At 48.4% G+C, this 26,404-nt stretch overlaps 8 protein-coding genes across 8 annotated transcripts; 6 read left to right on the forward strand and 2 right to left on the reverse strand.

The window, feature by feature from the left end:
• Positions 1–975: 975 nt before the first annotated feature.
• On the forward strand, positions 976–1,486 carry F5891DRAFT_1207184 (uncharacterized protein; the record flags this gene model as incomplete). The annotated part of the gene is made up of 3 exons (XM_041369054.1): positions 976–1,044; positions 1,072–1,212; positions 1,268–1,486. 3 exons carry the CDS (start codon positions 976–978, stop codon positions 1,484–1,486), a joined length of 429 nt encoding a protein of 142 aa, XP_041229892.1.
• A 1,116-nt stretch (positions 1,487–2,602) lies between these two features.
• Positions 2,603–3,448, forward strand: F5891DRAFT_1014086 (uncharacterized protein). The gene is made up of 2 exons (XM_041360821.1): positions 2,603–3,047; positions 3,106–3,448. The coding sequence occupies exons 1-2, from the start codon at positions 2,616–2,618 to the stop codon at positions 3,325–3,327; spliced, it is 654 nt and encodes a 217-aa protein (XP_041229893.1). The 5' UTR covers positions 2,603–2,615; the 3' UTR covers positions 3,328–3,448.
• Positions 3,449–3,516: 68 nt separating this feature from the next.
• F5891DRAFT_40609 (uncharacterized protein) lies at positions 3,517–4,994 on the forward strand. The gene is made up of 4 exons (XM_041371715.1): positions 3,517–4,001; positions 4,072–4,474; positions 4,547–4,651; positions 4,701–4,994. The coding sequence occupies exons 1-4, from the start codon at positions 3,586–3,588 to the stop codon at positions 4,965–4,967; spliced, it is 1,191 nt and encodes a 396-aa protein (XP_041229894.1). The 5' UTR covers positions 3,517–3,585; the 3' UTR covers positions 4,968–4,994.
• A 1,525-nt stretch (positions 4,995–6,519) lies between these two features.
• F5891DRAFT_977183 (uncharacterized protein) lies at positions 6,520–8,494 on the forward strand (the record flags this gene model as incomplete). Its single annotated transcript, XM_041376675.1, has 4 exons — positions 6,520–6,994; positions 7,047–7,804; positions 7,859–8,124; positions 8,152–8,494. The coding sequence occupies 4 exons, from the start codon at positions 6,520–6,522 to the stop codon at positions 8,492–8,494; spliced, it is 1,842 nt and encodes a 613-aa protein (XP_041229895.1).
• Positions 8,495–8,850: 356 nt separating this feature from the next.
• On the reverse strand, positions 8,851–15,967 carry F5891DRAFT_1126689 (uncharacterized protein; the record flags this gene model as incomplete). The annotated part of the gene is made up of 13 exons (XM_041364117.1): positions 8,851–9,453; positions 9,510–9,927; positions 9,978–10,198; positions 10,252–10,390; positions 10,445–10,523; positions 10,578–10,752; positions 10,801–10,875; positions 10,938–11,327; positions 11,379–11,501; positions 11,550–12,132; positions 12,183–13,958; positions 14,011–15,639; positions 15,705–15,967. The coding sequence occupies 13 exons, from the start codon at positions 15,965–15,967 to the stop codon at positions 8,851–8,853; spliced, it is 6,474 nt and encodes a 2,157-aa protein (XP_041229896.1).
• Positions 15,968–18,077: 2,110 nt separating this feature from the next.
• F5891DRAFT_1184527 (uncharacterized protein) lies at positions 18,078–19,890 on the reverse strand (the record flags this gene model as incomplete). Its single annotated transcript, XM_041366449.1, has 6 exons — positions 18,078–18,384; positions 18,433–18,530; positions 18,576–19,157; positions 19,206–19,316; positions 19,367–19,475; positions 19,538–19,890. The coding sequence occupies 6 exons, from the start codon at positions 19,888–19,890 to the stop codon at positions 18,078–18,080; spliced, it is 1,560 nt and encodes a 519-aa protein (XP_041229897.1).
• Positions 19,891–20,321: 431 nt separating this feature from the next.
• On the forward strand, positions 20,322–23,189 carry F5891DRAFT_1207206 (GMC oxidoreductase-domain-containing protein; the record flags this gene model as incomplete). Its single annotated transcript, XM_041369055.1, has 16 exons — positions 20,322–20,367; positions 20,423–20,674; positions 20,723–20,814; positions 20,871–21,050; positions 21,103–21,113; positions 21,166–21,285; positions 21,344–21,570; positions 21,618–21,704; positions 21,757–21,805; positions 21,859–21,996; positions 22,049–22,124; positions 22,173–22,261; positions 22,318–22,541; positions 22,605–22,624; positions 22,677–22,799; positions 22,850–23,189. The coding sequence occupies 16 exons, from the start codon at positions 20,322–20,324 to the stop codon at positions 22,928–22,930; spliced, it is 1,815 nt and encodes a 604-aa protein (XP_041229898.1). The 3' UTR covers positions 22,931–23,189.
• A 143-nt stretch (positions 23,190–23,332) lies between these two features.
• On the forward strand, positions 23,333–26,376 carry F5891DRAFT_1207212 (GMC oxidoreductase-domain-containing protein; the record flags this gene model as incomplete). Its single annotated transcript, XM_041369056.1, has 16 exons — positions 23,333–23,462; positions 23,522–23,773; positions 23,822–23,913; positions 23,970–24,149; positions 24,203–24,213; positions 24,266–24,385; positions 24,444–24,670; positions 24,715–24,801; positions 24,853–24,901; positions 24,955–25,092; positions 25,145–25,208; positions 25,257–25,345; positions 25,403–25,626; positions 25,683–25,702; positions 25,755–25,877; positions 25,928–26,376. 16 exons carry the CDS (start codon positions 23,333–23,335, stop codon positions 26,006–26,008), a joined length of 1,887 nt encoding a protein of 628 aa, XP_041229899.1. The 3' UTR covers positions 26,009–26,376.
• Positions 26,377–26,404: the final 28 nt, after the last annotated feature.

Here is a 26,404-nt window from a genome sequence, read left to right on the forward strand (position 1 = left end):
TTCGTCTTTTTCTTAGCCTCGGCGCATGGTTTACATAACTCGAGGCTTATGAACCCAGCAGAATTGATGCATACCATGGCACTCTACTTCAATTACGTTGAATATGTTGTAACGGGAATGGACTGCAAGGGAACCCGAGGTCAGACCTCTATAGCGGGAGGTTACGGCTCTATCTATCGAGAGGACCGCTACGACACGCGCGAGGACTACCGACTCCGAGCCATGACTCCTGCCACCGCGCCAGGACACCTGCTACTGCGCCTGGACCTCCCTAGGCCTGATGGGACACCCTGCTCTGATGTCCTTCCTTTCTCCTTCCTCCTGAAACTTACAGTACAAAAAAGATATGATCTCGCAACATGTTATCCACCCCACCGTATCTGGGATAGTGCTGCTGCGGTTTGGTCCAGAACCATGGTTCAAACCGGACCTTTGGTCCGGTTCTCCGCGGTTTGGTCCACAGTTCTCACATCAGCCAGAACCGGACCGGAAAACGGTTCTTGGTTCTAGGTCTTCCCAAACGGTCCCGTTCTGGTTCGGCAAGGCCAAACCATTCTGAACCGTTATCAACTTCAACTTCAACTGTGACAACTTCAGTCTCCACATCAAACTGTTGTCTTCGGGATTTGCACTATTGGTTAACCAGGCTACCTTGAGCCTTTTTAAAGGTAAGTACTAATCAATCAAACTCTCACATGACTTGCTGTCACAATGTGCTGCTGACTCAATTTTCAACCAACTATTGGCAGAATCTGTCAAGGCGCGCATCATACTCAGTGCATGCTTCCAAACAAGCACCTTCAGTCTCTTTTCACCCCCACGAGGAGCTTGGTCTACGACAAACTGGTTACCAATCATCGTCAAATCAAGCATTAGTCTAGGCGCACTTCCGGAAGCTAAAGGAGTAAGTCCATCACTATCGAAGGTATCTATTCGTGACACATGTATTTTAGTTTGTGTCTTGGATCCCTCCCCATGCCAGTATCAAATGCTATTCTTGATGTAGCTTTCACAGAAGAAGAACCTCCCATCGCGGTGAATCTGGTGCATCCGTGACCGACTGTATGGAAGACGTTGATGCAGCCCATTGCAGACGCCCTGGTTGAGCGTAAAGTAACAAGTTACCCACTACCTCTTGTGCCATTCTCAGAGTGGCTCAAAAAGCTTGAATTGAGCACCAAGGACTTGCACCAAGAAACCATGGAATGCATCGTACGTGTATTTCAATGGCTGGCCAGAATGTTTCCAATATATTCTTCAATTACAGCCTGCCATCAAGCTTCTCAACTTCATGTGTTCCATGGCTCGATCAGACATCGCGATCAGGACGTCCGGAGAGATGGGCTCTGAAGCAGGTGGCATGACTTTATTCGCCACTGCCGTAGCCGAACGCGTCAGTCCAACGATGAAGGAACTGAAGTCGCTGTCTTTGGCAGATGCAGCGCAGTGGGTGGATTATTGTGAGGCAATGAGGATGTTTCAATGAACATCTGAGTAAGTCTTGAGGTTATGACGCGATGTATCAAGTGATTATATTGAACTCTGTTATTAACCACAATTTCATTTCATGACAGTTCGAGGCCATGCAGCCAGAATAGTACATCAAAACGAGACTATTAACTCAAGATTAGGATACATCCAGTGTAAACGCAAACGTGATGTGGGTGGAACAGGGTGCTCTGGGGAAAGAGAGAGAAAAGGAGAGCACACAGCAGCGCATGTAGACTCGACTCTAGATGGGGAGACCTCTCAGCTGCAAAGGTGCGTCATGGTGTTTTATTGTTTCGGTGTCTAATAAATTTATTGTTTGTATATGGTACCCACGCTCGCCACCTATCTCCGACCCATGTTCATGATCGCCATCCTTCAATGCCGCTTTCCTATTTCTGGTTGTGTCAACCCCTCGTTATTGCAATTGCTCCCCCGATAACACTCGTGCATGGTAATTGGGGGAGCAGCCATGCTATTAGATTAGTTACTCAACATGTAGACTACTTAGTACTATGTCAATGTTTTTTTGCGTGCTCTTACAGTTTTTGTTTTTTGGTTCGGTTCGGGTTCGAACCCCAAAAAAACCGAACCGGACCATAGAGAACCGTTCTCTATGGTCCGGTTCTGGGTTCGGACATTTTGCAGAACCGAACCGATGGTCCGGTTCTTGGTTCTCGTCTAAGACCCTCTGAACCGGACCGGACCGGACCACGGCAGCACTAATCTGGGAACAAATTCTCAGTTGTCTTGACTGCGAGAATGCAACCTGGAAACCTAAATTGGTGGTCACACATACTTGCCCTCTCTCGCATCTGTATCTACATCTCTCGTATTCTCACTTGGAGCCTCGACAACCCCACTCTCAACTGTTGTATTGTGTTGAATGGATTGATAGCTTGGAAACACTTCCCTGCGTCAAATAAAATCCTGCGAAAGTTCCCTTGCATAGAGTAACAAGGTGCATTCGTCCTAAGTACTCCTGGCGAGCTAGGGCACACCTTGTTCCCATGTAGCAAAACTGCCAGAGTTGTATAAAAGAATCACTGGCAATTATGTGTAGACTATATAATGATGACTTCGACTCTCTTGACTCCACATTTAACTTAGTCACCGACGCTCAAGTTATGGCCTGTATGACCACCGTCAAGCTTGATTCACACATTCTTGAAAGAGATGCGGACGCCATCGCTGAACAACTTAACATACAATCGCAACCAGCTACCGTGAGGACACTACAGATTCTTTTTCTTCGCAGCAGAGCGCAATTAGAGCCCTTCCACCACAATTCCCCTATTTTCTTGTCACAATCATCATCGATTGCTCCCAGTTACACGGACGTTGTCCCACAAGACGTCACTTTCTACCTCGAAAAACTCGTTCGAGCAGCGCAGCAGACCGCAGAATCTCACTACTACGGAAGCTTTGTTGCAGGACAAAGCAGCGAAAGTGATGAATTTGCAGATATCGGTGTATGGCTAGGGGAAGGAGATTATCAAAGAAATCACGAGAAGGAGATCTTGGACAAATTAGGGCTGATTGAATGGGCAGACGCTGAGGTGAGTGTTGGCGTAAACGCTGTCGGTGATTGTCATTTCATCTGACGTTCTTGTGCAGATAGTCCAGATGGACGGGCTCTATGACGACATTGATGAGAAGCTAAAAGTGGAGTTCGAGGGTTCCGAGTCAGAAGCGAATGCTATTAGAACGTTGCTGGACAGCCTTGAGAACTGTCATCGGTTTTTCGCGCGACGTCAGGATTCGTACTTCGCTTGCTTCCTCGTAGGCCGATCAAAGGCAGGTTGGTGTGGTCTGGCAAGCATCGGGGTAGCATCTTGAATGAAACTAAATACCGGGATGATTCTGATGCATGCGGTATGACGGTTGAACCAGAGCGATATATGAAGGATTTGAGGTGTCCACCGCGATATCTGTCCACAGTCCAGCAGCACGATAGTCATTAACAAGTTGATAGATGGAATCTGATAAACAATACAGCATGTACGACATGCTGGCACAGCCACAAACCACTCGTTGAAATTCCTATTATGAGCAACACCACTGGCAGCACAAGTTAGCTCTGCTCTCTATACAGCTATGTCAGGAGACTCGGAGTTGGAGTTGGGGGTGGATACAACTCCCATTCCAACAAAAGTGACTCAAACTGCCTTGAACCTTCAAGTTGGACCTAGCACCCATGATCGTATCCAAACCCTTACAGACTTCCACATTCGTCTTCAGTCTGTCCGACATATACCTTCGTTCCTACTGAGGCATCCATCTGGATCTTCACTATCTCATGAACCAGAGTTTGCTTCTTCATTTGACCCAGCCGACCACGACTTTGCAGCTCCATTCCACACTACCCCAACACAGGACTTCCGCACTCTAAAAAGTATAGCCGACACCCTGCGCTCTGAAAAAATCCAAGAAGCGTTAAAGGTTGCCCGCGAGAGCGAAGATGCAGATAAAAGCGACCTTGGCTTGTTCCAGAGAGAAAGTCGCAAACGGAAGTAAGCAATAAATTCCTCTGTCACGACCGTACGTCATATATTTATTTTTTCCATCTTTCCGGATCTTTAGGCGAGCACTTTCGCCAGTTGGCTCACCTCAGCCTTACATACCGCCGCCACCGCGAACTTCATCATTATTCCCACATATTGATGATGAGCTTCCCTGCTTGCGTGCTGAGGGACTAGTAGAATATATTCGAGAATTCAATCGGGGTGACATAAAGTTACATCCTAGCCCAGGGACCAGTGAAGCGTTTCAGCCGAAATGTAAACTATGCCTATGGTCCAGGACACGTTCGCCACAACTTGACCGATCAATGAATCACAGCACGCCGCGACTAAAGTTGACTAGTCCCGCAATCTTGCGATTCACAATCGAAGATGTACTCACCGCTTACGTCTCCCTTGTGTTCACCTGCTTGGAAGATCCACTTCTTATAGAGAGTGTAACCGTCTTTGGCCCCAGAGAGATGGTACGCATAGGTTAACTTTTTTAAAACCTGTCTTCTGATTGTGGCTACAATGTACTTGCCACTTTTGAATAGAAGCTGCCTCATATGCAATCCGATTATCTCGCGTTCCAAGTACTATCCCAGCATATCGCGAAAATGGTTCAGTCTCACCCACAAGTACCTCTTCAGACGCTCGTTGTAAGACATTGAACCCTTATTATTGCTCATGTGCTGATTGTTTATCTAGCATCTTTTGGTATCTTATCAAGGACTTTTTGTTGATCGGTGTACTAGTTGCGAACGGGTACTTTCGGCAGAAGGTCACGTTCCTCCAGCTGCGCGGTTATGGATTCCCAGAGGCACTCAGCAACCTATTGACCTCGATGCGAACAAAGCAGATGAGCCCGATCATGGTGTCATCATCAATCCAGACGCTACCCCCGCGAGAAGTCAAACCGCGGATTATTCTGATGGACATTGGGAATCACGCCATGTCACGTGTATGCACAGCTGAACCAATATAACCCAGGTGTTTCGGAGCTTGGGAGATTGGGTACCAGTGGCCACTCTAGGATCCATTGCATATGTGATTCTTGGCATACGTAAAGTCTGCAGTTAACGGGCTTAGGCTTGACCCTGCATTCAATTGAGCCACAACGTGTTCTTTTGATTGAAGTGTTCTTGGAATAGCGTACGTATGTCCGGTCCGGCATTGCCTGCGAAGAGTATGCACCTTCATGACTAGTTTATCACCGCAGCCAAGTTCATGCCAATCTAATAACTAACATTGATTTTTTTTGAGTTCATCTATAGGCTCGGCACTATCACAGATGGAGTAAAACCGCTAAGTCGTCATTGCAGCTTGTATATAGTAGTGCGCCCTTACTGTTCCCTCACTTGTGTACCTTTCATATGGACTAGGCTGTGAGTGAGGTGACATGTGGCGTGGCTACTGTCCCACCGGTACGCTGTCTGCGTACTTATCGAGATAACTGCTCAAGTCAAACATGCAAACGAGCTTCTTGCCAAAAATATCGTACACATGATTTTCTTGCACACGCCGCTGTATGGACTGAACATGTAAAACAAAATTAGTAAGCGCGCTAGGCACCAGGTTGATTGTCGATCATCTTCATAGTAGTTTTCTGTTTCTCCCCTGTCAGTCATTGGCCCGTCGCTAAGCTATTGTCCTGCTGGACCTCACTTTCTATTTGATATTTCCGCAGTCTATTGTTCTTGAAGGCTTTCGAGCGCTTTCATCGGTAGATTATCCCGAGTGGATATGTATAGACAACTCCGCGAGGACAGTTTATGCCATTAAAGGTTTACCACTATCATTTGAGGTAAATTCTGATAATGGGATTGAAGCTGTTGAAGTTGGTGGTGTGAAGGCTGTACCAAAAATTTTAAATAAATAAATTTTGAGTGTTGACGTTGAGGTGCCAAGTTGTTTGTTGTTTGTCGCTATCTTGGGATCGGCGTTGACTAGACCCAAGGCACAATTTCTATTTGGAATAAAACCGAATGCGGTATGCTCTTGTTTGGGACGAAAAAGGCAGGAATGGGCACGAGGCTACTAAACGATCCATTGCCAAAATTCAAGTCGGTGTGTCCATTGTAAATACCATAGAACGCTTACAGGCCAAGCGATTTTATACATCTCCTTTATTCCTCGTTTATCATAGCCTCGAGTTTATATTAAATATAGTATCGAGTTTATTTTACAATCAACGTTTTCGCCTCCTATATATCTCGCCTCTTTTGATATGTAACTCTTTCTGTCCCCACATTCGATCACGTCTGCCCTCAAATAATCCTTTTTTTGTTCGCCATCGCAACTTTGACTCCAGTCAGCCACTCCACGTCCCTCTCTTCCTTTCTTTCTGACCACTCAGTCAGCCGCACTAATTCAAGGTCTTCCCTCCTTCCCTCCTTCACTCGCCACTTGTGAAGCATTTTAAAACTTAGAATACTTCACTTACCACTATTAGAACCCGTCTGTCGGCATAAATTAGGTGAGGTTATCTCATCAACGCCCACAGTTTAAGTCACTGATCCGAGTAGGAATGACCACACAGTCCATGCCGGCATACGGCATCCAGTCTAAAGACACTCAAGAACCTTCCAGCGGGGGCGAGACCCATGTCCTTAACAGTCCGACAGTCGGACGCCAGAGCGTTATAGTGCCTCCCGGCTCATACCCGAGCGTTCCTTCTTCTTCCATTGGCATTCTGCACGTCTTAGGTTATACCCCCGCCGAAGGAGAACAGAACGTTCCCGTCGTCGTAAATTTCAATTGCACTGCTGATCTCGCTGCCGGGTCCCACATTCGTCTCGTTGTCGGTCGACGGGCCGTGGGTACCAAGGTCCGTGAGCTTGGACCACCTGGCCACGGGCATTGGCAACTCGAGGCAAACGTTCCTCTGTTCTCCCGGCATAACGCTACATCACCAAACCTACCCTTGACAATTCAGGCCTTGGCCGATGATAAGACAGTACTAGACTCTATCACATTCGGTGAATTCACATACTGGGAGTCAGGTATGAATGCCATAATATCCCGAGACAGCATTCTGACTACAGATTCCAACAGGGCGTGAAAAAAATTCGACTACTATGATGCGAAAGCACACACCTAGTCTCTCGTCAAATAGTTCAGCCCTCACACGGACTGCACCTACCGTTGCTGCTTCACTTCCGGAGTCATCAGATAGGTTAAGGAGACGGTCTAAGCCATACAGCCGTCCTTCAACCCCAGCATCGTCTTCAGATTCAGAAGCCGGCCAGTCACAGGTGCAAAAATCACTGACGCGCCCTCAACCACAAACGCAGGGTCTTCGGCGCATGAGGCAAGCGATCGATATCTCCGAAGACGGTGCCACTGCAAGCCTCGACATCATGGTCGTGCTTGACAGCTTCTGCTATAACTGGGATGATTTGGAAATGCAAGCTGGCAGGCGCCTTGTTCGGTTCTCACGTATCCGAGACGGGAATAAACTCCTCGTTTCGGCAGAGCGTATCTCACCGGGCGACTATGATGCTAAAGACATTGTTATCTCATGCATCTATCGTGACGAGACTGACTCATGCTGCGTTACGTCCGTTGACATCATCCATTTGCTCCAGAGGCTCGTCGCCGCAGAGTTCGTCGTCGAGGAAAAGAATCGTATTAGACGGAACCTTGAAGGCCTACGGCCTACCACTGTTTCAAAGTCGCGTCCAGGTTTTGAAAGTTTATTCCAGCGCATTATGGATTTCCCAGATCCCAAACCGCGGAAGATCGAAAAAGATCTCAAGGTCTTCGATTGGAAGTTGCTTCCCCAAGCATTGGATAAGATTATATCCAAATACGTAAGCAGTATCCTTCCATTCCTACTCCAGACTAGCTCACCAAGTGACTTACAGTCCCTGAGCAACTTTGGGCCTATTCCAACAAAGGAAAGCAGTCAGTCAGTTTCCTATCAGACGCTCACGCAGCGGACCCACATACAACCCAAACTGGAGTTCTGTCCGTCATTTGGCGATGGCGTTCATTTGGAGGGATCGCACGGGTCCCAGTCTCATTTCTCACAGTTTTCTCAACCGTCGTGTGTGCGCCAATCGCCTCAGCTAGAGTCACCCATCGAAGATTCCCTGTTCTACCACATGCCGGAAGACCATCTCCAGTCAGTGTACGTGAACCCAGATGTAGTTCCCAGGTATTATCCAGGCCACGAATCTTATTTCGTCCCGAGCATGGACCCTTTGCACTATCCCGTAGATCCCTCGATGGCACTTGCCAATGCGCCGTCACCTATGTCACCGCTTAGCGCTTACCACCACAATCCGCCTTGGGACTTGCAAAGTCGGGACAATATCACCATCCCTTCAAGTGTACCTGCCGACCATCAGCAGCGTCCTGCCTTTGATTTCATTCCCTCCCACGAACCCTTCGACATGTATTCCATCCCCCAGTATGCCATGCACACCTATGACTCGTTCGAATTCCAGACGTTGCGAGAGCACAGCATGAATACTTCCTTGGCTAGTCAAGTCGCATGATCATTCATTCTACTCATCCGTGCTATACATTATCCTTGCGTCATCATTTATGTGCTCTATCCTATCTTTATTTCTCTCTTACCCTCTATTGTATCATCACTCTTTTCGTCTCTGGAGAGCCATGCTTTGATATTCGTATGGGCCATTGTAATCACCGTTACACCTCTCCTAATGTACTGTATTGGCATGTAATCCATTGGGGTATCAATCAGTGTAACTGTATTCAATACGAACAGCGAACTAGGTATCAGTGAAAACGAAGGACAGCAGGAATCAAACAAGTTCGACATGTAGTAGATAATCCAGGAATGAAATACTGAAACTAGGAAACTAAGTGTACAACAACTAGACTGGTATCAACCTCGACGATTACGCGTAAGACTGCCAAATCGTGATGATAAGCGGCCTTTGATAGAATTCACACTCCCTATAGTCGACATCGTCACAGAGGCACCAGAGTGTCCTGGGCCTGTGTTTCCAACCGTGATCAATGAGTCTCGTGGAGAGCCTGTGTTAGCATCACTTGGAGTATCTCGCCAGCTAGTCAACACTCCGTTGATGCCGTGACGGGCAACGTGTGCAGCGTGCACCTGCAACGGGGTGCGCTTGACGCCTTCATGATGATAAGAGACTGGGGGACGCGATGATAGGGGTGAAATTGGTTGAGGGCTCATGGATGAACCACCAACTGAAAGAGGGAATCCAAAGGACGGTCGTCCCGATGAAATAGACAGCGACCGTTGATGGGAATGATTATCATACAACGAGTTTTGATCGTGAGCCCGTACTGAGGCGGCAGACGATTGTGGGAGGTGTTGGAAACCGTTTTCTGCAGCTATACGCTGTATTTCTTCGGCAAAGTTTTTTCTGAAGAGCTCTTCCAAGGTTTGATGGAACCGTAACATCTCTTGTGGACAGATCTGACCATGTAATTTCAGGCAGCTGTCTGTCACCCGCACCTATATCGCTAGGTAAACAAACTGGGCAGCTTTTTGACAGTGATCCTCAAACGCACCTGGTCATCTATTGCGGCTCTGAGACGGTGGATCATTTCGACCCTATCAGGGTGCTTGGCCGAGTACGCAGGATCAAAGAATATTTCACGATAAGCCGGAAGTCCATCCACAGGCGGGTCAACAGCTCCATTGAGGCTCATAGAAAGAGCATTTGTCGAGAAGACTTGGGCAGTTTTTGCAAGAGCGGCATACCGCAGGTGGAACGAGGCTAGTTCCCTCGACTTTTGTTCGACCTCATGGAGAGCATTTTCTACAGGCGATATTTCGGCTACTTCCCATTCTGTAATGTCCGATCTCCGAAGGACAGTGGGGAAAGCTTGTTCGGTAGTGAAGGACGTCTTCTCCAGCCATATCTCCTCATTGCCATCGCGATCAAACTTTGTTATTTGCTTAGTGGAGCTGAAGACATTGATGGCACTGTCCGGAATCATTAGTTGCGCACAGCTCGGTGAAATGAAGGAACTAACCTGTGTTCGTAGTAATTACGAATAGCTAGTGGGACATCGGGACTGGTGAAAATGGGAAGGGTCCGGTCCGGTTCGGGAGTCACAGCAGTACACTGGACGTACTGATCATTGCCAAATCGCTGATCTACTGTGGGGTCGCTCTTTAGTAACTGAGCGCCCGGGTGTTTGTTAAGCAGCCGCTCGCAGAAAGTGCCAAATTTCTCCCATTCGTATCCACGGTACTGCATACCAAATTTTCAGTGAATATATCAAAGACAGGCTATGACTGACGTACGATGAATTGTTTATTCCTCAAGGCGTCAGGGAAGTCTCCATAAAATACCACTCTGAAATAGTCTGAGTAGTAACGCTGGTCTGTGATGATATGCTCGAACAATGCAGCCTGATGACGCAAAATTTCTGCCAGCCGCGCACTACAAAGATGATCGGAATCAGTCAATAGATAGCGAGATGTCGCAAGTACATACTAGTTGAATGTAACCTCAGCGTGTTGCTTTGCCAACTCTTTACAAATTTCGATTGCGCTCTCGTATGCCTTGCCTTTGCCTACACAATACTAAGGATCCATCGGAAAGTATGGGAGCTGTGCGATGGACTCACCCAAGTAATCCAAAATCAATAAGCACAGGGTCTCCTTCCGATGGAAATGTGATTGTTGAGGCAGCCCAAGGTCCTCCATGGGTCCCACAAACGAGTAAAGATCCCAATTATGCAAATCAGAATGGAGCTTCAGAGTCAACGCAGCTTCCACGTAATTTTGCGATTGTAGGTGGGCCTTCGAACATATCAGTACAAATTAATCCTTAACAACACAATGACTCACGTTGACCAACTGGTGCACGTATTTGATGTACATCTCTTCCCTACCGATGTCGCGGATGAAGTTCATCAGGCGCAGCTGGGAGGAGAAAGTATTTGAAAATCTTGTTCGGGTGCTCAATGGATATAAAAGGTACTCACAGTGGCAATCACACGGTCATCGGCAAACTCTTCGCCCTCAGGCAGTCTGCGAACGTTAAGCAGAAGCTTGAGGAAGGCATCTACCGAATCAAGGAAAGCCGAGACGCGCTCCCTAAGTTGATCGTCGACCTCGGACGACTCAAATAGGTGCCGTAATTGTGCAATGAAGAACACGCGAGAGATGTCATCGCCCTTGGACTGGGACATGAAGAGGGAATCTAGCTTCCTGACCAGTTCCGTCTCGATCTGGTCAAAGTGGCCGTATTGATGGTATTCTGAAATGATCATACCGAACAAGATCCCGACCGCATTGTTTCTTAGCTGGTCGTGGTGACTAAGACAGAGATTTACGATGTACCCGATCAACGAGCTCAGTACCGCTTGGTAACCCTGAATATTGTCAAGTAATTGAGATAAGATCCGGTATTAGAAAACACGCACCCCTTGGGAGACAGAGCTGGATTCTGTCGGTTCTGGCCAGGCAAGGGCCTCCCATAACCGAAGCAGTATGTCTGCACCTTCACCTCGAATATCGCCTCCCAGACGCCATACGGCACGCCGTTTCTGAATCCCAACGTGAGAACATATAATACAGAATACGATCATACGTGCCTGTGGACTGAAATCTTCAATTACAAGCTGCTCTGATGATAAAAGCTTCAGCAACATGAAGAAAGCGTCCTTCCACAGTTCCGCCTTGAACTGATGCGATGCTGACGGTGCGGGTATGAAAATCCGCTTTAGAAGCGTGGCAACAGGATCCATCATCTTGATCAACACCTTGTGCGTCAGGATGTTCACATTCAACCAGTTGCTTGGGAAGGCATCATTCTCTAGTATAGATGTTGCAACCTTGAAAAACTGTGTCAGCAGACTGGCGAAGTTTTCTTTCCCTTCAATGTCATAACTAGACTCCAAAAAATTGTAGATGTGCTTCGTCGGAGCCGAGAGTACAAGGGAAAGGAGGACTATGGCTGTCTCGCCCAAGCCAGGATTGAAGAGCAAGTTATCTTCGTGCGTCAGCGATGTGCTGGTAGCATTCCGGGGAGCATTGGGCAATAAAGCCATGAGAGAAAATGGATAAGACTCCGGGAATGTAATAGGTACTGCAGCGGTAGTTGTGGTTGGAGTGCGCGTCCGTTCCACTGCACGGTGATTAGCCGGATTCTGAAACTCGCGATAAGAGTCTAGAAGCCTGCAAGACCATGAATACATCATAACTATGCTAGTAGAGAGAATACGTACCTCGGCATGAGCATAAGTATATACTCGATGTTTTCCTGTTCCTGCCTGAACAAATTGCGATTCGCCATAACCGATGACGACACCAACTGCAGTTGTAACTTGTCTAGCATTACCGCAAGAATCGTCACACAAAGCCTGATAGATTCCAACCAGCTAACCCTTGCTGCATCGCGCACGCTATCAGAATCCGCTGTAGTGGTCTGCGTGAACTCATCATAGCGGCCGAAGTGAGGCTTGATCCACATAACGACAGCTTGAACGAGCAATGATCGCGAGTTGGGGTTATCGAACAAGAAACCTTTGACGATCTGCAAGTACATGATCAACCGCCATATGATAATTTTGCCCTTGCCAGTCGAGATGGCATTGACAAAGTTCGTAGCAACCGTCACAAGTTCGATGGTGGGGATGATCTTGGCAAGTTCTGGAAGGATGGAAGTAAAGTGCTGCAATGCAATGGTCTGTGCGCCGATGATAGACGCTGGTGACGTAGTCGCCATCATCTTGTTAACTTCAGTGAGATGAATACGAATTTCTTTTTTGAACATCGCCTCCAAGTGCTCAGCGGTTGCTCCATCACCCATGCCCAACTCAGTGCTCTTCTTGAGTTCTCGTGCGCGCGTGATGAACTTGAAAATATAATGCCAAACCTTGAGCGCTGCGCGTAAAGGCGAGGCCGAGTCATTGCCAGTTGGATTACGCAGTAGACGGTCCATCGAGCGGATCATGTGCGAAGAAGCTGCAGCGCAATTGAAATGCTGTTCAATGTAAACATCCAAGACGGGCTGGAAATTGCTGAATCGACGATCTTGCACGATACCGAGGACAGTTACCAGGGCATTGAAGACGAGATGGTCCATCTCACCGGCCTGGTTGTTCTGCGACTCCATGATACCGAAGAGCGAATCGAAGATGTCCCTGAGGAATTTGACGATTTCTCCTTCGCCCACGAAGGTAAACTTGGTAAGGACGGTCTGCAGTAGTTCCTTGTCGTTGATTTCCTCCCAGTTGAGTAAACTCATGAGCACAGGGTTCTGTGTAAACTTTGTGGAACAGAGAGATGACCGTATGATGACGGTGTCTCTCATAGGCGAAGCCAGCCTCAGCAAGTCTGGCGATACGAGAACTTGCTCAGGGCGCTGTCCGGGGAGTACCCACGGTGACGACGCCAAATACATGTCCGGCGTGATTTGTGGGAGCTTATCTGCGCGGTACAGTACTAAAGTATGGCTCCCATCTTCCAAAAATGCTCCTTGACCGGGGAAGAGTGGCTGAAATGCAAACGCGAACGGCTTATCCGCATTGAGCCCTCGTCCAGAACGATTCCGGAATGTAAAGAACAGGTGCCAGTTGGGAATCCCGCGAAGTGGAAGCTGGAGTTTGATGAGCTCGCCGAATGTCGGTTGATTGTTACGCATGAAAACCATTGAATGGAACTGAGTTACATTGGGCTCGCCACTACCCAGAGATATGGCATTCTCAATGGTGCGACCTTCTTGATCTCTGACTTCGATCGATACCTGAGCGTTCTGAGACACTGGACCAGGACGCGTGAAATTGACCATGCTGAGTCGTGCGGAACCGCTGGGGGAGGATGGGAAGTCCCCTGTCCATAACTTGATGTAGAGCTCGTTGCGCACATCTCCGGGAAACACCACATCAGGGAATCCAAGTCGGAGGGTCAACGGGATGCCTTGAAGAAGAGACATATTCTCTCTGATAATGGTAGATGAGTCGCCATGGAATATCTTCACAGAAACAGCAAGCATCGCAGCCCTGGTCGCAACGTCAGGACACGTAAACGGATAATCGATATCGTTATGCTCACCTTGGCGGCTTCTCGAACTCCTTCGAATTATTTGCGATGATGTCCTGATGTAACATCGAGAAGAGTGCTTCATTGGTAGGCACAAAGATCTGCATGCTGTACTCCTTCATCGGGCTCACATCTGTACCATCGATCATCATCTTCGTGAGCTGTGATAGCTCGAGCACTGCGCAACCAAACGGCCGACGGAAGTTCATCGGGACATCCGATATCAAAGTCGTACGGGAGGGTGTCAATGGGACATCAGACAGCGATACTTCAGACGGCCTACGCCCGCCATCACCAGGGGCACCTGATCCCATAGTATTATTCATCTTGAGCGCGCCGTTCCGCACGATACGACAAACCAGGAATAGCGGATCTTGCGCATCCGACTGCGCGATATCAGTAAAGAGCGAGCGGATGCGGGCGTTGGGGTCACGTGACAGCACACCGTTGTGATTGAGTACGATGCAGCACTCTTCGGTAACGAACCGCGGGAATTCAGAGTGCTTGTAGACCGAAAAGAAAAGCTCGGCCGTCTCGCCTGGTGCACAAGGGGTTGCAACAAAAGCGCGGAGATCAAGGAAAATGTGGTAAAATTTAGCTGCAGTTGGCTTCTCAGGCTGGTGTGGACCCAGGGAACCGACCTGCCGGGAGATGGTTTTGTGTCGGGATATATCAGGGAATGCAGAATGTGCAAGGGTGGGTGTGGGTATCGTGGAGAATTCGGAAGGTCCGATGGTAAGCTTGGATGAGTTGTCTAAGGGTACATTGATATATGCGAGAGAAGTTTGCATGGCATACATCCGCACAGCGCTGACCCAGCTGCGAGGGTCGATCTCGCCCTCTACATCCACTGTTACTAGTGCACCCCATGTCGGATGGCGAACGATAATGTCGAGATCCTGCACCACATTGCCGCTCACCAGGCGCGCAACGCAATCCCTCCTCAGACTGACTGTCTCCTCTGCGCTCAATGTTTGCGCAAGTAACTGTCTTCGTCCAAGGTGGAGCGCTTCAATATGCTCGCGAACTGTATGGAAGAGCTTGTAATCGCGCCTTGCGAGGTACTGGAACATCATGCTATGCCATTCTCGAAGTGCGCTAGCAATCTCGTCGATGATGGGCTGCATCGCACCAGAGGCTGTATCATCACCTGACTTTAAAGATGGACGTGGAGGAAGGGGTTTCATATTTTCGGATTCTGGAACGGAGTGTATGCTCGCAGGATATACGACAAGGGCAGCACGAGTGGACTTGGCTTGGTCTGGCGGGGGCCCAAGTTTGAATGATTTGCGTTCATCGTCATATGTCAGTTCTCTGACTTCCCGGTCTCTATCTCTGTGATCGCGAGGAGGTTCTGGACCTGAGTTTGCGCGCTCACGCTTCCATTGTGCAAGGTAGTCTGCACTGGTTACTGAGCCATTGTGGTTCGAGATGCTGGCCGTAAGGGAAGTGACAAGATCTGGCAGACGTCCTTCGGCGTCTGAGAGCTCATCACGGACAAAGATATGGGATGCAGGAAATATGCCAATGAAAACCTGTTGCGGTTCCTCGGTTTTGACTGGTTTGGCGGATGAAGATGAAGTTGGGTCAGAGGATGTAGACCAGGTGACTGGTGGAAGGCGGGCAGTGCAGACTACGTAGCTGTATGTTATTACAGTAGTAAGCACTCCAGACGATACGAGAATTCCGTTATCAGTATAACGCACCCTCTGTACCATATGCCATCCGCTTGGTTTCCTCTTGGGGTATACTTTTCGAAGGCATAGACCTCATCGCCAACTTCGAGGGAGACCACATCCCTGTGTACACCACTCTCATCTGCGGAGCCCTCTGTAATAGTCGACATGGGCCGACGACTTGACAGTCTGGTATCGCGTTTGGAGGGTGATAGTGGATGGACGGCATAGCCATAGACGATGAGCGGCAAGGGCTCCCAAACGCCCTTGCGCTGTGCGTTTGCAGAGCCCATCTTCGTATTATTATTTATATGATTAGCCAAAAGGCAGTTAAGTCGGTGGAGATGTTTACCAAGATTACTAGAAGACTGCTGAAACGACGTCCTGGCTCGATAGCGCGTAATGAAACCGCAAAGACCTTTTACAAGCTAGCACTTATACAAGGTCGTGGATAGAGATAGAAAAGCTCGAAGCGCGTCACAGTTGCACGAGCTGGGAATTTGGTCGAGCACGTTGCATAACAAGGCTTCGTATAAGTAATTCATTTTCATTGACAACGATGCCAGCATCGTGATCATCACATCAACAACATTGCCAGTTGCACATGTAAACATTGCCATTCGTTTTCTTTCCGTCTACAATGTATCAACAGCTTATAAGCGAGTCCTAGCCATCAGCGGCTGTCTATTTCGGATCCCTTGGCAGGCGGATCTACTCCACAGACTCAAGTCATGTGGAACAAGGGAAATCTCATTTTGGCAGGGAGCTGCGGCGATCCTTCAGTTCTAATCATTTTTTGCATGATTTCATGGCACATGCATGCAGCGTACACCGATACGTTCGTTCGCGTGTCGGGGTTTAATTCAACGACTAATGAACGAGTCAAATCCTTTTGATCCTCTGGTGATAAGCCATAACGTTGCCGAAGTAACGGTGCTATGCAGCTCCTGATGATCTGCGTCGACAAGTGCTGCGCTCGATGGCCCATGGCATGGAAGGGTTCTCCCCCAAAAGTATGCTCCCGGACCATATCCCGTGCTCGTTGTTATTGGGGATTCCAATGGCGAAAGACACGGGACATGGATACTGGCTGGTTTTCTCACGCAATACAATTGATGGTGGCTCATAGAGTTGTCCATCAGGCCATGGAACAAAAAATTGTGGCAGCGTTCGATGGCAGGCCAGTCCCTGACTCCTCCGGGGCAAATCTCAGAGTTTGACAAATTGGCAATAGCTTTCGATTCCAAGCGCACACAATGCACTCACACGATAAATCCAAACACGGAGTGAAATGCCCTTGTCTGCGAGGTTTCTTGCTACAATGGATCTTTCACCATGGCAATATTGATGATAGCTTGCTGATACAAGTACATTGTGTCTGAGTGCTCAGCGCCACTTGTCAGCAGTTCACATCATACTGATATCTGCTCACTTGCTTGCAGGAGCTTTTCATGTATGAACCACATCCCTTGTTCGCTATCTCTCCCAAAATAGCAAGGATTTAACCATGATGTCAATTCAATGCGCTCTGTGGCTTCCTGGTATGGGCGAGGGTTTCGTGGCTGGTCCTAGGGAGTCGACGCACCTGGCCTTGGCGATTTCGAATCCTCTGAACCTTTTGGATTGGAAAAATCCATAAAAATGTTCATTTTCTTGAAGTCTTACCCGGCAATCATCGGTGAAGAGGCTGGTAGCACTGCGGAAGTCGTTGCTGATTTCAAGTAAGGGAATAGGGTGTAAGTGACGTCAAAGATAGTAATTAGGACCATATTAACGTTTCTGCAACAGAAGCGTACACGTGTAACAAGTTTTCTATCTTCCAACAATACTGCACCATTGCTGACTTGGCTGTAAAGGCCTCGTAGGCCACAACAAAACAGAGATCCCGCGCACTAATTCTTCTCTATACCCAGGGGAATATCTCTTTCGACCAAGCGGCTTCCGTGCAGGTTGGCATCATACCCATCGTCTTTACCTTGTAATACACAACAGCTTGCAGGACTAGGTCACCTTACCCCATGGGAATGGCAAGTATGCCGGGAAACCTATCATCATAATTGGTGCACATCGTCCGTCGCACGGTATGATTCTTGAAAATTTGTTCCTTGGTTAAGTGTCCACAAAGTACATATCGTTCGCAACTAATTCAACCACCAGGTTGCCTGTCAAGATTATATATCCAATGGCGATCGTGGTGGCTGACCCAAAGCTTAACCTGGGTTCAGCCAGTTCACGAACATTGACGAAGGCGTTCAAATTGTGTATCTCACCGTACATTCCCTTCACCGATGTTGGCGGATGCGTAAACAAGGTCGAGGGTAGCATCGCTCCCCCCCCCCCCCCCCCGAGAGAATTTCATTACATTACGTCAATGAAAGCAGCAGCCGAAGGCAATCAAATCGATCAAATGTCAAACTTGACGACCTGCTCCCCGCTCCCTCGCTCAATTTTGATCAGCTTCTTTGCCACACAGGCATAGATCGTCCGCGTGCCACCCGCGCTACCACCACCTTCCGCTAGCGCTTCCTTGAGTTTATTGAGCGACATCGAGCAGCCGGGCTGTTTGAGTAGAGTGAGCAAAAGCTGACAGGTTGTGATCTGTTGCGAGGTAGGCTGGCCATGGATCATAGATGGCGCAAGCGATGAAAATGAGGATGCAGTTGGGGATGTAGGCGAGGGGGTCTGAGAGGAGAGAGACTCGAGATGGGCACTAGGATATGTCAGTAGATTAGATATGAAAAAAATGAAGTGAACGTACAGAGTTTCCTTTGCCCTTGGAGGTTTGCTTCCTGATCCCGTGGGGTCGAAAGGATGGCCCGGCATGATGATCTCGCCCACTGTGCTCCATATCTTCACCTATCAAACGCTGCTTCAGTTCAATGCGTTTTGGGGTTATATGACCAGGATACTTGCCACAATCTTTTCGATCTCCACATTCATGCGCACTTTTGGTTTTCTGGCGGACTCAGGAGGTCCTGCAGGAGTCTGCAACTCTGAAATTGCAGGCAACGGTGTTTCAGGAGGCGTAGTGCCTTCTGGCGGCGTGGTATTTGGTAGTAACGATGAAGGCAGCATCTTGAGCACCACTGTTTGTTCTCCCTCTCCATCATCCACCTCCAGCTCACTGCCTGGGGGTTCTTCCTCGAGCTTGTCTGATGGATCAGGTACCACAGAATCGTCCTGCTCAATATCGTGTTCTCCGTTATCTAGGCAATCGTCGTCCACAGGAAGACCTAGCGATGATAATACGGACCGAGGACGAGGAACCGGGCTCGTGAAGGACATGACTGATACGTCATTGATGTCCACCTCCTCATCCATGAGCTTTTCGGTGAAGCGAAGCGTCCGCGCAGATGCGGCAGGCGTATTCCAGAACATCTCTTCCTGAGCTTCAGGTACAGTGAGAGGTGAAGGAGCCCTAGCCAGTCTCGGCGCGGGCTTGGACTTGGGCGCAGGATTGGAGGTGCGAAGGATGTCATCTTTCTGTCAAGGTGTGAATTTAAAGGATGCATGAACATGACAGGTACACACCTGTTTACGCAGTTCGGTAAGACGAGCCTGGAGATCTTGTATGCGCCGTTCCTCGTCTGCCGCAGTGGACTCCTGCGAGCTGGGGTCTGATGCGGGATTGCTGCTTGTTAACTATACGGAGAACATCAAAAACTTTGAGGCCAAATATTGACAATACAAACCTGCTGTAATGTTTCACTAAGACTTCTGATATTCCGTCGCGCCTCATCCAGCCTGTTTATAAGTCCCTGTACCTGGGATCGCGCACGAGGCATTGGGCGAATTGAGTGACTGAAATACAACACAAGACAGTTTGAAACAGGATATATGCGGTAGAAAAATGCAAAACATACTACCGATCCAAGTACTTTAATGCAGCCTGGGCATATACTTCTGGCTCATACTCTCTCGGTTTTGTCATCTCCTGCCTTCGAGAAGGTGGTTTCTTCAGAGGCGTAGCCCCAGAAAATTCTACACGGGATATTACACCTCTCGCTTCAGACTCAGTTGGTACATGAGATGGTGGGTGTACCAGTGTGAAGAGCCCGAGTTCGGATGAGTCGATGTCACGAATCAGATCACCTAGAGCAGTATTAAGGACAGCTGTTGTAAAGAGCCCATCTGAAGTGGGGAACCCATCAGCACTGGCTTTAATTGATTTCGAGAGGGAGGCCAGGTGGTCAATCTGGTCGGATAGAGAGGGCATTACACTGCAATTCACAAGGACGCGACGTACACGCAACGAGTTGGCGATCTTGGCTGCATCTCACGTGACTCATTCTTGAAGCCCTAATACAGTTGTTCCGATTCCGACACAGATCAGAAAATGGAACATCCTATGCCGTGTGAAGCTCACGGGGTATACACCTTACCACGAGAATGACAGGGAAAAAATCGATCATCAAAACAAAGCCGATTCTAAAATGACATTGTCGTTCGAAAGTCGTAATGGAGCATCCCTCTTATAATCGCAGCATCACACACGTACGCACCCCGTATTTTTCTCACATCATGTCCTACATAGTGAAAGCAGACTGATGTCGCAAGTTCCCGATGGGCGCCAAGATAGGCTTCGCTTCGGTCAAGGTTATAAAGTGGAACTTGCGAGAGGCAATCTGAAAGGAACCCTCCATTTTGATGTCTCAGCCAATCCCGTCAGAATTCGACATCGTTTTTGCTGGAGGTGAGCAAATATAATCCTGTAGTGATTTGCCCTCCTAAGCTACATATCTGTGTAGGTGGTGCTACAGCCTGTGTTGTCGCAGGTCGCTTAGCTGCATATGACCCCTCGCTCAGGATCTTGATTCTGGAAGCGGGTCAACACACCCTGAATAAACCTATACATGTCCAGCCGTATCAATATCCCCTCAACCAAGCACCGACGAGCACCACGGTCACATTCCACATAGGAAATACATCTCCTCGTCTCAACGGCCGTGCGCCGATCGTTCCTTCCGGTCGTTGCGTTGGTGGAGGCTCATGCGTGAATTGTGCGTAGCATACTTGCAATGATGAGCGATGCTCTAATGATGAGACAGTTATGGCATATACACGTGCACCTGCTTCGGACTATGATGATTGGGGAGTCGATGGTTGGGAATCTGAAAATCTGGTTCCTCTCATGAAGAAGGTCTCAAATTCGTTTCCAGGACATGCGTTCTAATTGCTTATACGTGCGCTTTATAGCTGGAGACATATGAGGTGCATCCCGATCGTTCAACTCACGGCTATGACGGACCTATCAAAGTGTCATCTGGTGGGTGTAAGATGGGTGTCGCCGACGAATTCATCCAGGTTGGCACGACCTATCATAAGAGGCAGTATGCCGATGACACCAATGATTTAGAAACATGCAATACATACAGTGTAAGCTATGTTATCCTTTCCTAACTGCGACCACTAACCAAATCTATCTCAGCCATGGCGGAAGTGAGTTCCTGCGCTCGTAGGCAATTGCGAATTCTTGGCTCATGCACAAAAGATACATCGACGGGACAACCGGAAGGCGTTCCGACGCAGCTCACCACTATGTCTACAATCAAGCTCACAACCCGAATTTACAAGTCTGGGATGGCAAGCGCGTGAAGCGCATCATCTTCGAGTAAGTGACAATCTGAGATCACAACACCAGCAAACGGTTGACTTTTTTTCCAATCAAGAGACAAGCGTGCAGTAGGCGTCGAGTTTGCCAGCGATCCAGTGTCTTGCCCGGATGCGGATCAGTCGTCGAGTATTGCGAGAGCATCAAAACTTGTTGTTATCTCTGCTGGGGCATTCGGCTCCCCGACCATCCTGGAGAGGTCTGGGATCGGTGCCGAGGCGATCCTCAAGCGATGCGGCATCGAGCAACTAGTGAATTTGCCTGGCGTCGGAGAAAATTATCAAGGTGCACTTTGATCTATCTATTCTATGAGCTTGGCTTAGGACGGTTAGATCACAATCTCACATTTGTTCCTTACTTGGCTGCTGACGAGGCTGTTACCATGGACGCCCTCTGGCGTGGGGACAGTATCCTGCAGGGTAAGCATGTTTCTCCCCGCGATTGCAGCACTTTACAACCACCGAAATGCAGAAAGCCTCGCAGAATGGGACAGCAGCGGCAAGTCATTGATTGCACAAAAGTTGGTGCAAGTGATCATTATCACTTCTGGCATCGTGCTGATTGGAATCTCAGCGGCTTCGATTCCAAAATCAAGTGGCGTCCTGATGACGATGAGTTGAAAGCCATGGATCCAGCTTTTCAATCACGCTGGAAGGAGTTCTTCCAGGACCGGCCAGACAAGGCTGTCGCCATATTGTATGTTTTTGCAGGGTGCGTGCGCATTGCTTAGCTTTGATGATTTGGCAGTGCTCATGGCAGCCAGATATGCTCAACCGCTGTCGAGGCCGCTGTCGAGTATCCTACCTCCACGCAACTACATGACCGCTTGTCATTGTACAGTACTGCCCTCTGTCTACCCCATGGTTTTCTCTGAATTATTTCAATAGCTTTACCCCGTGTCTATTGGAAGTGTCCATGTCAACGTGACAGAGGACGGAAAAGAACGAATGGACTTTACTACAGGCTTCCTAGACGAGTGAGTGGACGCATTTCACTTTAGGGCACTTTGCATAACCACCACACTCCGACCAGTCCATCCGATATCGTTCCTCTTAAGTTCGGGTACAAAAAGACACGCGAACTTCTTCGACGCATGGCTTCCTACCGAGGTGAAGTCGCTGCTGGCCATCCTGATTTCCCGGAGGGAAGCGCTGCAGCCTGCAGAGAAGCTTCCGGGCCAGTGGACTTGAATGCGCCTGACATCGTTTACACTGCCGAAGATGACGAGGCGATCGATCGATTCCACCGCGATATCGGTAAGTGTTGGCATCCCATTTGAAATTTCCATTGTCACAGTGAAATATTGAATTGAATATCAGTGCAAACGACATGGCACTCGGTGTGTGCGGTTGAACCTTCGATGATTTCATATCTGATGTTTGTACTTGTAGCTTGGGACTTGTGCCATGAAACCGGAGGCAGATCAGGGAGTCGTCGATGCTCGGCTTAATGTATATGGAGTGTCGAACCTGAAGGTCGCAGATCTGTCAATTTCGCCATTGAACGTTGGAACGGTGGGTACTGGACATAGGACTGTTGATGTGCGATCTCACGATATGTACAGAACACGTACTCGACGGCACTTCTCATCGGAGAGCGGGCTGCGATGATCATTGCTGAAGAATTGGGCATCACTTGTATTTGATAGTATCGTTAGAGGAGCATTCTCTGGACCTGACTGCTCACGCGCCGTAAACAATGCATCAGAGCACCGGACATTTGCGTAGGAAGCATCCCTCAAATCTATGGAACTGTATTCTCCAAATCATCGACCATGCAGGCTAATTATACTGAGTTCAACAGAGAGGTCCGTGATTAGCCGTAAGTAGATAAAGACGAGATCATCGTAAACAATAGTATCATTTAAGTTAGACCATTTTAATGGATTAAAATGCCGTACAAAAACTTCCGACAAATGCTCGATTCTTGAAAATGGCATTGTCGTTCGAGAAGCATCCCTCTTATAATCATGCATTATCACACACATACACACCCCGTATGGTTCTCACATCATGTAGTGAAAGCAGACTGAAGTCGCAAGTTCCCGATGGGCGCCAAGATAGGCTTCGCTTCGGTCAAGATTAAAAAGTGGAACTTGCGAGGGGCAATCTGGAAGGAACCCTCCATTTTAATGTCTCAGCCAATTCTGTTAGAATTCGACATCGTTTTTGCTGGAGGTGAGCAGATATAATCTTGTAGTGGTTTGCCCTCTTCAGCTACACATTACTCTGTATAGGCGGTACTACAGCCTGTGTTGTCGCAGGTCGCTTAGCTGCATATGATCCCTCGCTCAAAATCTTGATTTTGGAAGCGGGTCAACACACCCTCCACAAACCCATTCATGTCCAACCCTACCAATATCCCTTCAACCAAGCACCGACGAGCACCACAGTTGCATTCCACATAGGAAATCCATCTCCTCGTCTCAACGGCCGTGCGCCGATCGTCCCTTCCGGTCGTTGCGTTGGTGGAGCCTCATGTGTGAATTGTGCGTAATATGCTTGCCATAATGAAGAAGACCTTGATAATCAGACAGTCATGGTATACACCCGTGCACCTGCTTCGGACTATGACGATTGGGGAGTCGATGGTTGGGAATCTGAAAATCTGATTCCCCTCATGAAGAAGGTCTTAAATTCGTTTTCACAATGTTCGTTCGAATTGCTTATACGTTCGCTTTATAGCTGGAGACATATGAGGTCCAGCCCGATCATCCAACTCACGGCTATGACGGACCTATCAAAGTTTCATCTGGTGGGTGTAAGTTGGGTCTCGCCGACGAATTCATCCAGGTTGGCACGACCTATCACAAGAGGCAGTATGCCGACGACACCAATGATTTAGAAACATGCAATACATACAGTGTAAGCTACGATGCTTCTTTCCCAACTTTGACAATTTACCAGATCTATCTCAGCCATGGCGGAAGTGAGTTCCTGCACTCTTAGGCCATTGCGAATTCTTGGCTCATGTACACAAGATACATCGACGGGACGACCGGAAGGCGTTCCGACGCAGCTCACCACTATGTCTACAACCAAGCTCACAACCCGAATTTGCAAGTCTGGGACGGAAAGCGCGTGAAGCGTATCATCTTCGAGTACGTGACCATCTGAGATTGCAACCTCAGCACCCGGTTGACTTTTTTCAAACGAAAGAGACAAGCGTGCTGTAGGTGTCGAGTTCTCCAGCGACCCAGTGTCTTGCCCAGATACGGATCAGTCGTCGAGCATTGTAAGAGCGTCAAAACTGGTTGTTGTCTCTGCTGGAACGTTCGGTTCCCCGGCCATTCTGGAGAGGTCTGGGATCGGTGCCGAGGCGATCCTCAAGCGGTGCGGTATTGAGCAGCTGGTGAATTTGCCTGGTGTCGGAGAAAATTATAAAGGTGCGCTTTTAATTTATTCTGAGTGCTCGGCTTAAGACGGTCAGATCACAATCTCGTATTTGTTCCATACTTGGCTGCTGACGAGGCTGTTACCATGGACGCCCTCTGGCGTGGGGACAGTATCCTGCAGGGTAAGCATGTGTCATCCCACGATTGCAGCACTTATAACCACCCAAATGTAGAAAGCCTTGCAGAATGGAACAGCAGCGGCAAGTCATTGATTGCACAAAAGTCAGTGCAAGTTATCATCATCACTGCTGGCATCGTGCTGATTGGAATATCAGCGGCTTCGATTCCAAAATCAAGTGGCGTCCTGATGACGAGGAGTTGAAAGCCATGGATCTAACTTTTCAACCACGCTGGAAGGAGTTCTTCCAGGACCGGCCTGACAAGGCTGTTGCAATGTTTTATGTTTTTGCAGGGTGCGTGCGCATTGAATTGCTTTGATGATTTGACAATGCTCATGGCAGCCAGATATCCTCAACCGCTCTCGAGTATCCTACCTCCACGCAACTACATGACTGCTCGTTATTGTACAGTACTACTCTCTGTCTACCCCATGGTTTTCTCTAAATCACCTCAATAGCTTTATCCCGTGTCTGTTGGTAGTGTCCATGTCGACGTAACAGAGAACGGGAAAGAACGAATGGACTTTACTACAGGTTTCCTAGACAAGTGAGTAGTAGACACATTTCATTTTAAGGCTCTGCGTGACTATGACACTTCGCGCAGTCCATCCGATATCGTTCCTCTCAACTTTGGCTACAAAAAGACACGCGAACTTATTCGACGCATGGCCTCCTACCGAGGTGAAGTCGCTACTGGCCATCCTGATTTCCCGGAGGGAAGCGCTGCAGCCTGCAGAGAAACCTCCGGGTCAGTGGACTTGAATGCGCCTGACATCGTTTACACTACCGAAGATGACGAGGCGATTGATCGATTCCACCGCGATCGCAGTAAGTGCTGACATGCGATCTGCATTGTCACAGTAAAATACTGAATCGAACATTAGTGCAAACGATGTGTCACTCGGTGTGTGTGGTTGAACCTTCCGTAATTTCATTTCTGATATTTGTATTTGTAGCTTGGGACTTGTGCCATGAAACCGGAGGCAGATCAGGGAGTCGTCGACGCTCGGCTTAATGTATACGGAGTGTCGAACCTGAAGGTCGCAGATCTGTCCATTTCGCCGTTGATCGTTGGCACGGTGGGTACTAGACAGGGGATTGTTGATGTGCGATCTCACGATATGTATAGAACACGTACTCGACGGCACTTCTCATCGGAGAGCGGGCTGCGATGATCATTGCTGAAGAATTGGGTATCAATGGCATTTGATATGCATCGTCAGACCATTTGCTGGACCTGACTACTCATCTGCCGTGAACAGTGCATCAGAATACCAGAGATTTATGTAGGAAGCGTCCCCCCATCCATGAAATTGTGCTCTCCAAACCACCGACCGTGCAGATAGAGTTCAATGGAGAGGTCCGTGATTAGCCGTAAGTAGACAGAGAAGATATCACCGTAAATAATGTTGTAAACTGAGATAGTAGGAAGAAAGAAAATCGTGGTCATTGGCAGGACCGATTGGAGCACCCGTTGCAGCAAACCGGTACCATGTAAGACAATAAAGACAGTGATGGTACCAATCGAGCGCACCAATAGGCTATGCGTGAAAGGAACAATGCATCAACGAGGACATCATCGGGCCTGCACAATTGACCGAACCAA

This window comes from Suillus fuscotomentosus, assembly GCF_016647785.1.
Source record: "Suillus fuscotomentosus strain FC203 chromosome Unknown F5891scaffold_10, whole genome shotgun sequence".
In the NCBI taxonomy this organism is placed as follows: domain Eukaryota; kingdom Fungi; phylum Basidiomycota; class Agaricomycetes; order Boletales; family Suillaceae; genus Suillus; species Suillus fuscotomentosus.